General features: G+C 42.5%; 1 protein-coding gene across 2 annotated transcripts in view; it reads left to right on the top strand.

The window, feature by feature from the left end:
• The window catches only part of LOC133456455 (ERC protein 2), a 211,029-nt gene that overhangs the window by 4,190 nt on the left and 193,636 nt on the right, over nucleotides 1-13,203 (top strand). For both annotated transcript variants that reach the window (XM_061734932.1, XM_061734931.1), the window contains exons 3-4: nucleotides 1,762-1,785; nucleotides 3,642-4,385. In XM_061734932.1, coding sequence (XP_061590916.1) covers nucleotides 1,762-1,785; nucleotides 3,642-4,385 — 768 coding nt within the window. The remainder of the gene's footprint in view (nucleotides 1-1,761; nucleotides 1,786-3,641; nucleotides 4,386-13,203) is intronic.

Below are 13,203 nucleotides of genomic sequence, written 5' to 3' on the forward strand. Positions count from 1 at the left end.
GCCACCTCTGCATTTGTATTTATAGCTTTTTCATCTCATACTGTCACATAGTGTGAGGAAACTGAGATTTTCACGCACAGAGACACACGTACACAACCTGTCATAATTTAAAACCCCAAATCATAAAAAACTCAAAAGTTTGTAAAGAAAAAGAGAAGTAATATAATGTTCTAAATCTGAAGCAGTCTCATACAGTCTGTAGCCTGATGCAGGAATATTAAAAATGAAAAGAAAAAAATGCTGATGAACAATACTGAACCATACTGAAAGCTTGTCCTTGATCCCTCTCCATGCATTGTAATTTACACAACCTGTCTGGTTTCCAGTAAGTTCATACAGAGAAAGGATGTTAGTTGCTGAACACCTTTTTAGTTGTTATTCAATTACTGTAGTTGCTTTAAATGAGTTTAGATAACAGCATTTATTAACTATCTTTTCCCTTTGGCTGTTGCCTTGACTCACACCTACAGCTATTCAGCTTCAGCTGGTCACAGTTTTGTTCACAATATTGTTTAGGCTAGTCATTAACCTGCCGCCATGTTTTTCTTTCCATCCTAAAGAGAGAGAGAGCTAGAGAGAAATACAGGCAGAGAAGTTGCATCTTAAACACTTCATCCATTTTTCTGATTTACTTTTCACCCTTTCTGTGCTTATCGTGTCACAGGGAAAGGTTTCAGTATGACAAGGAAACTTTGTGATTAGCATAAGAAATGTCACCTTTCCTCGCAGCTGCAGTGACCAGAGTTTTCCCCCAACCATCTGTTTGTTTGGTGTACGTGTTTTTCGGTTGTGTGAATGTGTACACATATGCATTTGCGTCTGCAGTCTTGATTGTGTACGTGCAACTTGATATATTCAGTGCTGGCTGTTGCATTGATTATCTGTGTTCGCCCCCACCGCCCTCCCACGTCTCCACTCTGTCCTTGGTGCTCCTCACCTTCCAGACATAAACAGAGGAGACAGAATATTTGAGCAAAAATGAGGAATAGCTTCCGAAAAATGAAACAAAACAAAATCTATTAAAAAAGATCTAGTTTCTTCTTCAATGCTGTCTGTGTTCTGGAGGGTTGTGTATTTGTGTATATATATTTTCTTTTTGCGTGATTTCAATTCAGTTTTTCTCTTTTGTCTTTCAAGATGTCATGTCCTCCTGGTTATTTATTTTTTTACTGAAAGTTGTCAGTCTAGCTATAGATAAATGCATTTTTACAATTTTTACGTTTATATTTTGAGCTAAAATGCATCACAAAAAAACAACAGTACCCCATGATTCATTAGATAACTTTCACTCCTGATTTGTACAATTTATGTTAGAGATGAAAAGATGACATAGCATAATGTTCCTTAAATAGCTAAATATCTGTTTTTATCTTTAACATATTACCTTTTGGAACTAACCCAATTATTTAATTGATCTCTAATTGGTAGAGTTTTTAAAATGATCAAAAAAATAAAATTGTTGTTCAAGTGGAAGTCATTACATTTTGTGCTGTCTTCCTCCCTTTCATGGTCATCTCACTGCTGAAAACAAACCTGCGCTACATTTTCCTTCCATCACCTTCTAGGCTCTTCCTCTCTTTCTAAAGAGAAATCTCGCCCTCTTCTGGCCAAATTGTGGAACTGTCATCCCACAGTTTCCTAAATTCAGATGACTGAATTAATCTACTTGATGGTTAGACATTGAGAGGATTTCATTCCTGTCTGCTTTCACTTTGGCTTTATGTACATCTGCGTTTGCTTCTTCCATCACATCTGCTGCAGCCAGGGGATATCAGAAGAACCAAGGTCTGTTCTTTTGGCCCACCACTTTGTTTTATATTAAAAATATAAAATTACATGAATTGATAAAATACATACATTCTTTGACCTTTGGTATAAGGACATAATAAAAAGCCTTTCCCCTGGAACAGTGGACAGATAAGACTAAAAGGTTTGGCCATAAAGTATCCTATTGTACCATATAAGTCTTTAGCAGTCACTTTATTTCAGCACAAATGCATCTTGTCCGTCGTCTTCATGCCTTGCGGGTGGTGAAAGTTTGATGATTTAGTGTCACAGACCCTGGGCACCTTATACTAAATTATTCTGGAGTCAGATCTTAGGCCATCCCTCTACACATACATCTTGGCTGAAGTGAGAAATGGAACAGGAAAGTTCCCTAAATACCCCAGAAAGTTTACAACAGAATGGCTAAAAAGAAAAGAATGGAGTAGGTGAAAAGGTCCAGACCTGAAACAGATTAAAACTGCTCTGGTGGGACCTTAAAAAAGGACTGGCTGCTGTGAACAGAGCTGTAACCTTTTTATAGAGAACTGTTTAACAAATGCTAGAAAACTTCAATGAAGAGAAGCAAAGTTGGAAAGAAGAGTTCACCACATTTCCTCAACAGTAATATAAAAGACTGACATGTTACAGAATCACACAGCGTACCCTTTTATTATGTCCTGGTACATTGACTTAAATGCTGTAAAACACAATGCTGTCAAATGTAAATTTAGTAGTATTCAACTTGTAAAATGAAGAACAAGTGAAAAGAAATGTTTAGTGTGATGTAATTTTGCCTTCAAAGGAGCATCAGTTCATCTGATACAGTTGCACGTTTTTGAAGAAACTCAGCAGGTAGGTTGTGCCAAACATATTTGAGAACTAGCTACAGATCTTCTGTGGATGAAGGCTCCTCCTCTTCCTCCATGCAATCCCACATAGACTCCTTGGGCTCTGCTGAAGATATGTAATCCCTAATTATATTGTTTAAGTTTAGAGTCTTCCTGCTGCAGAATAGGTCAACAGGTTAAGGGTAACTGATGAACTCCCTAATAGTACAGCATGATGAATAAGGATCTGCCTGTATTTGTCAGCACTGAGGACTCCATTAATTCCAAACAAATTGCCAGATACATTTGCAAAAATGCAGCCCCAAACTTGCAAGGAACCTCCATCATGCCTCACTGTGGCTTGCAGATTCATTGTTGTACATCTCTTTACCCCTTTGAGTTAACAAAAACAGCTTGCCGTTAGCCAAGAATTAAAAATCTTACATCATCTGTCCAGAACACCTGCTGCCATTTTTCCTCATACCCGAATTCCTATGTTTTTGTCCAAATCTGAGTTGCTTCGACTTGTTTCCGTGTCCGAGGTATAACCTTTTTCCATCACTCTCCCCTGACTTCTTCTTGACTTCCCCAGACAGTAGACAGGTGCATCTGGATGTAATGTGTGTCTCGTTGCTACGGTCATACAGTCATACCGTGACAAGACACTGTCTTCCATGATGTCACCTTGGTAGCAGGGGTTGGCTGTTCCTCACCCAGTTTTAATCCTCCTACACAGCTTGTTCTGCTTCAGCTAATGACAAGGTTTCAGTCTGCATATTACACAGATGGTCATTAGTATCTGTTGGATATGATTGGTTAAGACACCTGACTATGGTTCTGTAATGTCACTGACTTTGTGAACGTATACCTAGAAGAACTGATGCTGTTTTGAAGGCAAATGATGATCACACAACATTTATTTGATTATGAATTTCTCTTCCTTTGCTTACTTCAAATATTGTAAATTTAAAAGAAAAGTGGGGGTTTTTCGGCATGTATGATTAAATAATTGATGACTGAGTGATGACTGAACTTTTGTCTTTGTAGCAGCTTCCGTTAACTGTTCAAGAGCTTCAGGAGGAGCTGAGAGCGCACAAAGAGATGAACAGTCGCTTGCGGCAGCAACGGCAGCAGGGGAACTCCTATCGAGACCACCATACGGACCAGGACTTCAGGGGGGGCGTCAGCCCCGGCCACAGCCCCAGACAAAGTGCCAGCAACCTGCACAGTCCTGCACCAAAGAACAGCCCCAGAGCCAGCCCGTCCAACACCTACAATCCAAGGCAACAGGAGGCTGACATCATCATTCATAGCCCTGGCTATGGGTCTAGTACCGCAGCAGCCACACAACGACACAGCCCGGCCAACACGCTTCAGCTCGGCCCACGGACCAGCCCGAGTCAGCCCCTTTACAGTCCCATCCAGGCTCCCGTAGCACCGGCCGCCTCTCACTCTCTTCGTCCCCGTAGCCCCTGTCAGGTACCAGGGTGTGATGGATTTTCCTCGCCTCCTCCCCTCGATCCGTCTGAGGAAAACTTCTTCCGGCTGCAGTCCGAGCACGAACGGCAAGCCAAGGAGCTGTCCCTGTTGAGGAAGACCATGGAGCAGATGGAGATGAGAATCGACTCTCAGAAGCAGACGCTGGGTGCTCGGGACGAGAGCATTCAGAGGCTGTTGGAGATGCTTCAGGGTCAAGGCCAGGGATCCTGGGGACGGGGTCAGCGGACAGGCATAATAGCCATGGCAACACAGGAGGCCGAAGCCCAGCTGGAGAACATGCATTTGAGAGAGGTATGTTTTTATTTCTCATGTTTCTGTGTTTTCACACTTCTTAATTATTAGCACGGCTATTTATGTATTCCCATTTTGTGTGTGTGTGTGTGTGTGTGTGTGTGTGTGTGTGTTTGTTTTATTACTGTTGAATTTAGAGATGGTTCAACAATTTAAGTCATATCTATCTGAGGATAAATTGAGTATGACATTATTTGTTCATTTTTGATATTTTTAATCCCACTTTTTTTGTGTTCTCCAATGTTTAACTGTCAAAAGGAAAATTTGTTTTGCTTCATGCAAGACCCATTTTTCTATATTTCACTATTATTTCAATTGACAATAGTATCAGTATTAACATTTGCTTGTGCCAGGATGTTTGTGTGTTGTGCGTGTGCACCTCCTAGCTTGTGTGTATTACATAGAGCGAGGGAGCAGAAAGCAGCTCAGCAGGTCTTATCAATGGGCCAGATTAACAGACGGAGAGCTCTAAGCCCATGCTCAGCCATACAGTTTTATGTATGTGTGCCACGCTACATGCTTCTGAGCTCTGTTCATATGCCAGTTGTCTGTGCGGCGTGCTTAGCGTCTATTCCACCACACATATGATCAGCTTATTGTATAATTTATAGTTGCATGAAACACTCTTTCAAAAAGTAAGGATTTAGTTTTTTCTTCATCTGCTTCACGGTCATTCTGCCTTCTGTCAGAGAGCATCTCCGCTTTGAGTCCTGCCGTAGCACAGGTGTGTTTGTGTCCGCCGCCATAAGGGCCGGCAGCAGGCTGCTCTGCTGCTCCTCACTCCTGCCTTATCTATTTTTAACTCCTAAATCTTCTTAGCCTTTAATTTCTCTACCTCTGTATGTGTGTGTGTGCACGTTCCATGTGTGTGCATGCCCATGATATTTTTTTTTTGTCATAATGTTCTTGTTATTTTTCCCCCTATCTCTGTGCTGTAATTCTGCCTCGCTGAGTCCAGCCAGAACAAATGCGTGTTTGTGTGTACGTGAGCATGCGTACACATCTGGAGCCTATCGGCTTAATGTTCCACGCGAGAACACTCCCTCTCAGGATTGCCGGTGGCTGATGGGATAGCTCTCCCATGCCGGTTGTTTGGGAATGGAATCTTTTTTAATTTTATTTCTTTTCAAAGGAGAGTCTGGGTGGTTCTGCCCATGCTAATGCAGCCATTTCTCCGTGTGTGTGTCTGTGTGTGTGCGCGCTTGAAATAAATGGGACCCAACCATGCTCTGTGTGTAAGAGGTGAGTACCTGTTCACACACACACGGTGTGCCATGTTTTTTTTTTGAGCCGTTTGACAGCTTAACACATGCTGTGTAAGCTGTGGAGAGGGAGGGGGCATCTGGGTCTGAGAGGAGTGTCAGAGAGAGAGGGAGAGATGGGAGAAAGGGTCTGTTTTTCTAAAGTAGAAAAACATGCTGTGTTTGTCTGAATATTAATGTATGATTAATGAGTGAAAACACTGACCTCCCTGATTGAAAAGAAAGGGGATTGTTGTTCTTTCTTTCTTTTTTCCCCCCATTTGCCTCTCCTCTTTTCCTGTTAGGTAGAGTAATGAAGCCTCTGTCTGGTGGAATATGGACGGTGTGTGTGTAAGAGAGAAAGAAATGTAAAGATTTCTCAATTCTCTGCAGAAAATGTGACATTGAGTGGGGGATTTCTGATATAGTACAAGATTAATCGTACTTTCAGTTCGTTGATGTTTCACCAGCACGTGTCACGGTGAATGCAAATGGTTGTTGGTGTTGTGCTGCAGCGCTTCTTCAAATCTTCGCATTTGCTCCAACTGCTTTTCATTATTGCACTTGTTGCTGTCTTTTTAATGACCACGTTGGTTCACCGTGATTAAAAATTGCTCCATTTTCACTTTGCCTCACCTCTTATTTGCCCCTAAAACATGGCCTAGAGATGACATGGGTCTTTATATTCCCATTTGTATAAAGATAAAGTATAATCTTTTGTTTTATGAATGCAGTTCTATTTTATTTTATTTTCAAATGGGGGAAAAAAAAAGCTTAAGTCATGTCATGTGTGAAAATACATGGTCTTTTTAATCTTTCCCCGCTTTGTTGTACCGTTCGGGACCAGCAGACCACAGCCAGATGTGAAATCACTTGAACCAGCTGCCTGTGTTTATATGTGCACGGTCTGCTGATGTGCATTGTGTGGATGTAGAACGTACTCCATCACTCCTTCACCTGCTGATGTATTTTGTCAGGAGATGGTGTGTGTAGTAGTGCACTCTCACTTGCGTTTCCTGTTCAACTTTGTCAGCTGTCAGCTTGTTTTAGCTCCACGGACCCAACATAGCAACACTGGCACATCTTTGTCAGTCTGTTCACTTTGCTTTTTGAACATGTACGCTTTGATTGATCGACATCAGATGAGAGGGAGCGATGTTGAAACCACATGATGGGTGCATTCTTTTCAAGTGATTCTCTTCTGCAGTGTTCTGTAGTATTCTGTAAATAATTGCAGTACCGGCAAGTTCCACAGAGTGGCAGTGTTTTGTTGTAGTTGAACCGCTGTGGCGAGTACATGCACTGGGAGCTAAAGTTATGTGTAATGGGACGCACAAACATACACATACATGCTGAGAGGCATAAATCTGGGCCTAATAGACTCTCCCCAGCCAGCAGGTCCCTGCAGACCATATAATAACAGTCGCACCAATGGTCTATTCCTACCTAGCCCAGCCAATGGCAGGGTAACATGCAAACTATCACATACACACACGTACACCCACTCTCACCGTGAGATTTTTTACTTTGCAATCTATACATTTGTACGGACCACGCTACATATGTTGTAATATAGTCTGTATGGGCTTTCGTTTGACTCAGGGTCCCTATTTTATTTGCAGACATCTAAATATGTGTGAGATCAGTAAAGCTGCTTTGCTATAAAGAAAACATGAGCCAGCACTTAAGGCACCCCGGGCTTCAGAACTGTTGCTGCTTGTTTGGGCCTTTCAAACACAGATGAAGCCTCACTGATGCAATTCTTCAATACTTTCTGGTACCAACATGTTGGAGGTGGAAGCTCATGTAGCCAAATCTTAATTTTGTTTCAATACTTTTTCTCACTTTGGCTTTGTTTTGATGTCTCCTCCGCTTGTCTGTCCATCAGTGTTTCCTGATCTCTTTCTTCCCTTACATGCTGATACGCTATCAGTTGTGGTTTGGTTAACTGCTTAAAACCCTGTGCCGGATGGGGGGGGTGGGGGTCTCCGCCTTGGCTTAATGAAGCCCCTCTCGAGTAACATTAGAGGACTACTGTAAATACCAGCAAGCACACACATTAATGCTCCCTGCTGAAACCAAGGCAACACAAACACACCACGCTCACGTTTGGGTGGAAATGCATTTAAGGACGACACAACGCCAAATCTTCTCATCTCCTCTCTCATGTGTTTCATTTTGACTCATCAAGGGAAATGTGATGGGAATGTCACTGATGAGCATGCATGTACGCGTGAGCGCGTGGCCGCCGAGAATCTGTCTATGCTTAAGTTTGTGTGGCATTCATGACACCATCGCCTCGAGGCTAGAATTGAACCTTTTGACCGTATCCTTCATTCAAGATGGCCAGACTTATTGCTATAGTGTTACGTTTGATCCTATTCATTCCATATGCTCACTCCTCTGACACATGTGGAGCAGAGCAGGCGGTCTTTAAGGACGTGCTGCCTTGCTTGACTTCATTTCTCCCACCGAGAGCTGTTTTAGGAATTGTCGTTGACCCATTGACGATAGGGAGTTCATAAGCACTTTTTTTCTTCTTCGCAGGACTGAGAAATGTGCAGTCAAAAAGGACAGACGGGAACAGAGCAGCACAACCACACGGAGAGTGACACATTATTACACATTTGGTCAGTAAAAGATTATGACTGTGGCAGCAGTGGGAATGCTGGTCTGTGGGAGGCATGCCCTGACAGCACTAATCCCTCCTTATCCAAAACTGACATGGACAAGAGGATAAGATCCTTGTCTCCTCTAATTTCAACTCAGTTGCAGGACGGAGAAGAATGTGAAAAATCATTCCATCCTGTTGCCTCTCCCTGTAGATCTGTTCAGGATTTTGATGCCCTCCGACTGCCTGCTGAGCTCTCTCAGTCTCACTGTTCTTCCTTCTTGTCTGTCATTTTTACTTTTTTCTTTTGGCTTTGCCTTGTTGAGATTCATTTCAGTGTGACTATTCGGGTCTTGCATGTGTGTTTCATTCCCAAGCCTTATGGAACGGAAGGAAAATGTTTGCCATTTTCCCCGCAGCTGCAGAACCCTCACGTCGCCCTCACATGCTATGATTGGAGCACGATAGTTGTCATACATTTGTGTGCTGTGACTGCAGATTGCATTGATTCCTTGTATAGTTATATTCCACCACGTGGAATGATGAAGACCGATGCGAATTGAAAAAGCTGAGAAAACAGAGCCACTCTTAAATTTCCACATCTAAGATATCCCGTGGAGCTGCTTGGTGGTCAGCGGATCAGACTGCGGCCGTGCTGGTGGGCGCCCGGGTGAGACTATACTAGACTGTGTGCTGGTTTTTCATAGGCCTTTTTAAAAAGAGAGAAAGTTGCTCTTACTCTCATAGTAAAATAAACATCTGAATATATACATACCTACAAAGAAATGAGCTGGCTGTTCAGATGTCAGATATCCTTGATTCAAGAGGAGTGAATACTGGCAGCAGTGCTGAGGACGTTTGAGTTTAAGCGGCTCCATTGTTGACTTTGCTAAGCATAGGGGTCACAGGCCGTTTTTGATAGCAGCTTTCTGTGTGCCAGAATGTGTGTGAGTGTGCTGTTATTTTGAACATGTAAATGCTTTTGTGTAGGCATGGCTGTAGGCCAGAGCTACCATTAATTATTAATGGGGAATAAAGCTTAGCGCATGTGCTGGCAGAAAGTGTTGCTAAGCAGAGGCTTTGGCGTCTCTAGAGAGACAGAGAAAACAAGTGGGAGACAAGAAATCCAAGGATTAATACTGAAACAGTGATAGCAACAGATTCATACAAGCTAAAGCCGAGTGTGTCAACTACCCAGCAGTTACGGGGCGAAATTAGGGCTGTGAAAACGGACGTCGCACCTGCTTTTAGAGGACGCAGTCTGGGAGGACACGGTCTGGGAGGAGATAGTCTGAGGAACAGCAAAAAAACCAATAAGAAAAATTCAACATTGCTTTTTATGGGTGCATAGCAGTCAGTTTTGTCGCATCCTTTATTAAACATGTAAACAATAGAGTGAAAGAAGAGAATAGGGTAAAGATTGGAACCCGGAGGGACTTGTCATCTTTTCAAGAGCCTCCGAAGTTGCAGGTTTTAGAAAACGCTAAAGGAGATGAGCCGCCAGGCTTATTTTTACCGGGTCCCTCCACAGGAGCTCCATCGCCGGACCCAGCTCCAGGCTGATCCGGCTAACACCAGATCTCTGCAGACTGTAACTGATATAAAGGTAGGACAAAGACTGCAGCTCAACTGCATTGGTGTGGACAATATTTTGATTGATAATCTTCTTTACTAGGAGTGAATATTTCTGTCACAGATGGGTTTTAAAGTTCGTAGGGTTTATATTCCACCACATTTAGTGCTGACAGAGTGTTCAGCCTCTTCTCTGCAGTGTGAAGCTGTTTGCGTCTCCTGTTGCAGCATGTCCTCTAGTTTAACTTGGCATCAGCTTCATACCATACAGAAATTAAATTATTGATAAGGGCTGCTGCCATGTGATCGGCCGCAGAGGATCTGGCTTGTCTGTAAATGAGACGCAAAGTTAGATGCGTACACAATTGGAAGAACATTGTCTTATTGTTACCAACCATCTGTATGGCAAACCATACCTAAGTGAAGCCCATTATTGGCCCACGCAGAGTTGAGCACTTATTCAATTTGTTTCAAATGTCACATATGGAAGCTTTCACTCTCATCCCAGCCCTTTGAAGTTGTTAGTGCTGCAAAAAATGCAGTTGACTCCACATGTGTCTGTGTGTACTCCCGTGCACACACGTTAGTGTTCTTGCAGCAATCGCTTGTTCCAAAAGTGGCTCCTTTACAGCAAAACCACAGTTATTTTTCACACATACTTTGTGATTTGTCTGCCTATTAACAAACTGCACATGTGCTAACTAAAAATGCTCACAATGTTGTAAAAGCACAAAAACGGGCCAATTTAAATCTGACTGGATTGATTAGAAATGGGAAAACAAAAAAAAATGCATGAACGGCCTGATATATTAAGAGTGATGCAGCAGTTTTCTTTTGCCGATGACCGGCCGCTTTTTTTCTGTTATGTGCATGTAGCATATTACTTTGATTAGATGTTTGTGTTGTAGCTTTTTCTGAGAAGTGCATTTTTCCACTTTTGTAATTGCAGAACATGAACCCCCCTTTCTGTTTTGATCCTGATGTTATCTGGCAGGTACTGTACTGAGTGCTTGTGTCTTGACCTTTCTATTTATTCAACATAAGGCTACTGTTATGCGGTACTCGGTCTTGCTTCTTTCCCTATCATAGGTTCTGTCTGGGTGGAAGTGCAGCAAAGTCATGTTCAATTAATGTTTCAGGGCTTGTTTCAGGGCCTGTTGTACTTTTGCTATGGTAAAAACTTGTTTATGTTCCTCGCTTGTACCTAATTTCATATCCTGAAGGAAACAAACAGAAGATACAGAAATCATGAATCATTTTTTGAGTTTTTTTCCCAGGGTACATATTGAAAGTCCTTGTCCCTGAATTACAGTGCTGTGCATTTGGGTTATATTCCTTTATTCCTATATATCCCTGCATGGTGAATGTGCATGCAATTTAAGGAATGCATATGCAGTGGTGTGTGCTAGACAGGGTTGATGTCACAGTAATAGAGGTCAGATGCTTACATGTTGCCTGTGGTTTCCACAGATGGCATCATGCAGTCTGCTTCCAGTTATTTCATTACATTTTCCCTTCTCTACCAAGTTATGGTGTTTAATGTATGTCTAAATGCATGCAACCAAACAACCTCTGGCCCTCTCAGGACCTGTCCATGACAGACTCTTCCATTCCCTCATAGACACTGCAAACCAATTCATGTGTCTTGACTGTACACAGATGTATGCCTTGAACTTGTTCCAGACAATCCAGTCAGGCACAGTGCTGCACATTTATAGGTTAAATCTAGATAGTATTTAAATGAATACAGTGAATTGCTGTGTTGTTTCGTGGTACGGATGGATTTTTGTATGCACAAATGTGAACTCCTTCCAATGGTCCACGTCTTAAAATGCTTCTTTTTAGTTTGATGTCATGCAGGGATGGAAACGTCACGTCTTAGATTGCTATTTGTTAACCAACATCTTCTTTGAGATCAAATTCTTTTCTGTGTGCACTTTTGTACAAAACGGTTTGCACAGAGGTGCAGACAGACTGGTTCATGAACACAGAGCTGTCTTCATGGTACTGTATCACACACGTTTTAGTCCAGAAAGTTTTATTCCTCGCCAACTCCTTGCTGAATCTTTGCCTGCTTACTGTTGCTGGCACAGGACACCAAGATCTCTTCCCTGGAAAGAAACGTCAGGGACTTAGAGGATGAGGTCCAAATGCTAAAGACCAGTGGCCTGCTGCACCCTGATGACAGGCAGGAAGAGCTCAAACAGGTGGAAGTCTACAAGAGCCACTCTAAATTCATGAAATCTAAGGTAGAACAGCATTGCATGCCGATGCCACGCCGCATGACGATGCATGTTTGACTAAATCAATAAAAACAGTGTGAGAAGTTGTTAATGTGCATGCTGTATTCTTCCTTTGCATGCTTATGGAGAGTGTGTAGACAAATGTTGGCAAACTGAAGGAGAAAAGTTGTTTTACCCTCCCCTTTCATCATTTCCAATCAAGTTTTATTTGTGTGTCTTACCTGATAATCTGTGTGAACGTTTTACAGCTCTCCTATCTGTGACAGGTTCCTACTCTGAAGTTGCAATCGTAGAAGCTAACAGCTAACAGCTAAAAGTATCTTGTGTCGGTTTACTGTCCAGATATTGGTTAGCCTTGAAAAAGCCGGACCCATCTCCCCAAAGCTGGAAGGATGGGTTGAGCCTTCGTCTATATACATATTTGATAGGGCACTCAAACATTTGGAAGGCTGTCGCTAGGAGGTGAGCAAGGTCTTGAGGCCTACGGCTTGTTCACAGTTTCTGTAGTCCGCGTGTTGCATCTTTACACAAGTAGTTTCCCATGATGTCTCTTGTTCTGTAGCGTAAAAAGTATTGCATCAGTGTGTGTAAATGAGTTCATCAGACTTTTAGCATAACGTTCCCGGAGTGGTCAAGAAGATTGAAAATGTGCTTTTATTAAAACAATCCATTTAAGATACCATGTTTTATAATTTAGTTTTGGGTTTCACAGAGGTTCTGTCCATATGGCTACAGTATGATGGCTAGTAAATGGCTCATGTGAAATTGTTTCTCTTGGATTCATTAATGGTGCTCTTTGTCAGGCCCATTTGTCATTGAATCGGGGAAGTTCCTGATGCAATCATAAAAGAGATGTTTTTATGAATGGGGCCCTGACGGATGGATGGGAGCTTACGACAGAGGAACAGAGAAAAAAAGCTTTCTCCTCGCCCATGATATACATCACAGTGATGGCCTGCCTCGCTCTCGCGTGTCTCATCTTTCTGCATACAGAAACACAGGAGGTCACAACGCATACAGACACGAACAGATTCATTCTATATCCTTACTGTGTTTAGGGTCTCGGTCTTTCAGCAGCGGCGATGGCTGGTGTTGAGGTGCGACTGTGATAAGAGAAACCGGAGAGGGCGGCATCCTGGTCCTCTCTGGTT

This window comes from Cololabis saira, chromosome 12, assembly GCF_033807715.1.
Source record: "Cololabis saira isolate AMF1-May2022 chromosome 12, fColSai1.1, whole genome shotgun sequence".
Classification (NCBI taxonomy): Eukaryota; Metazoa; Chordata; class Actinopteri; order Beloniformes; family Belonidae; genus Cololabis; species Cololabis saira.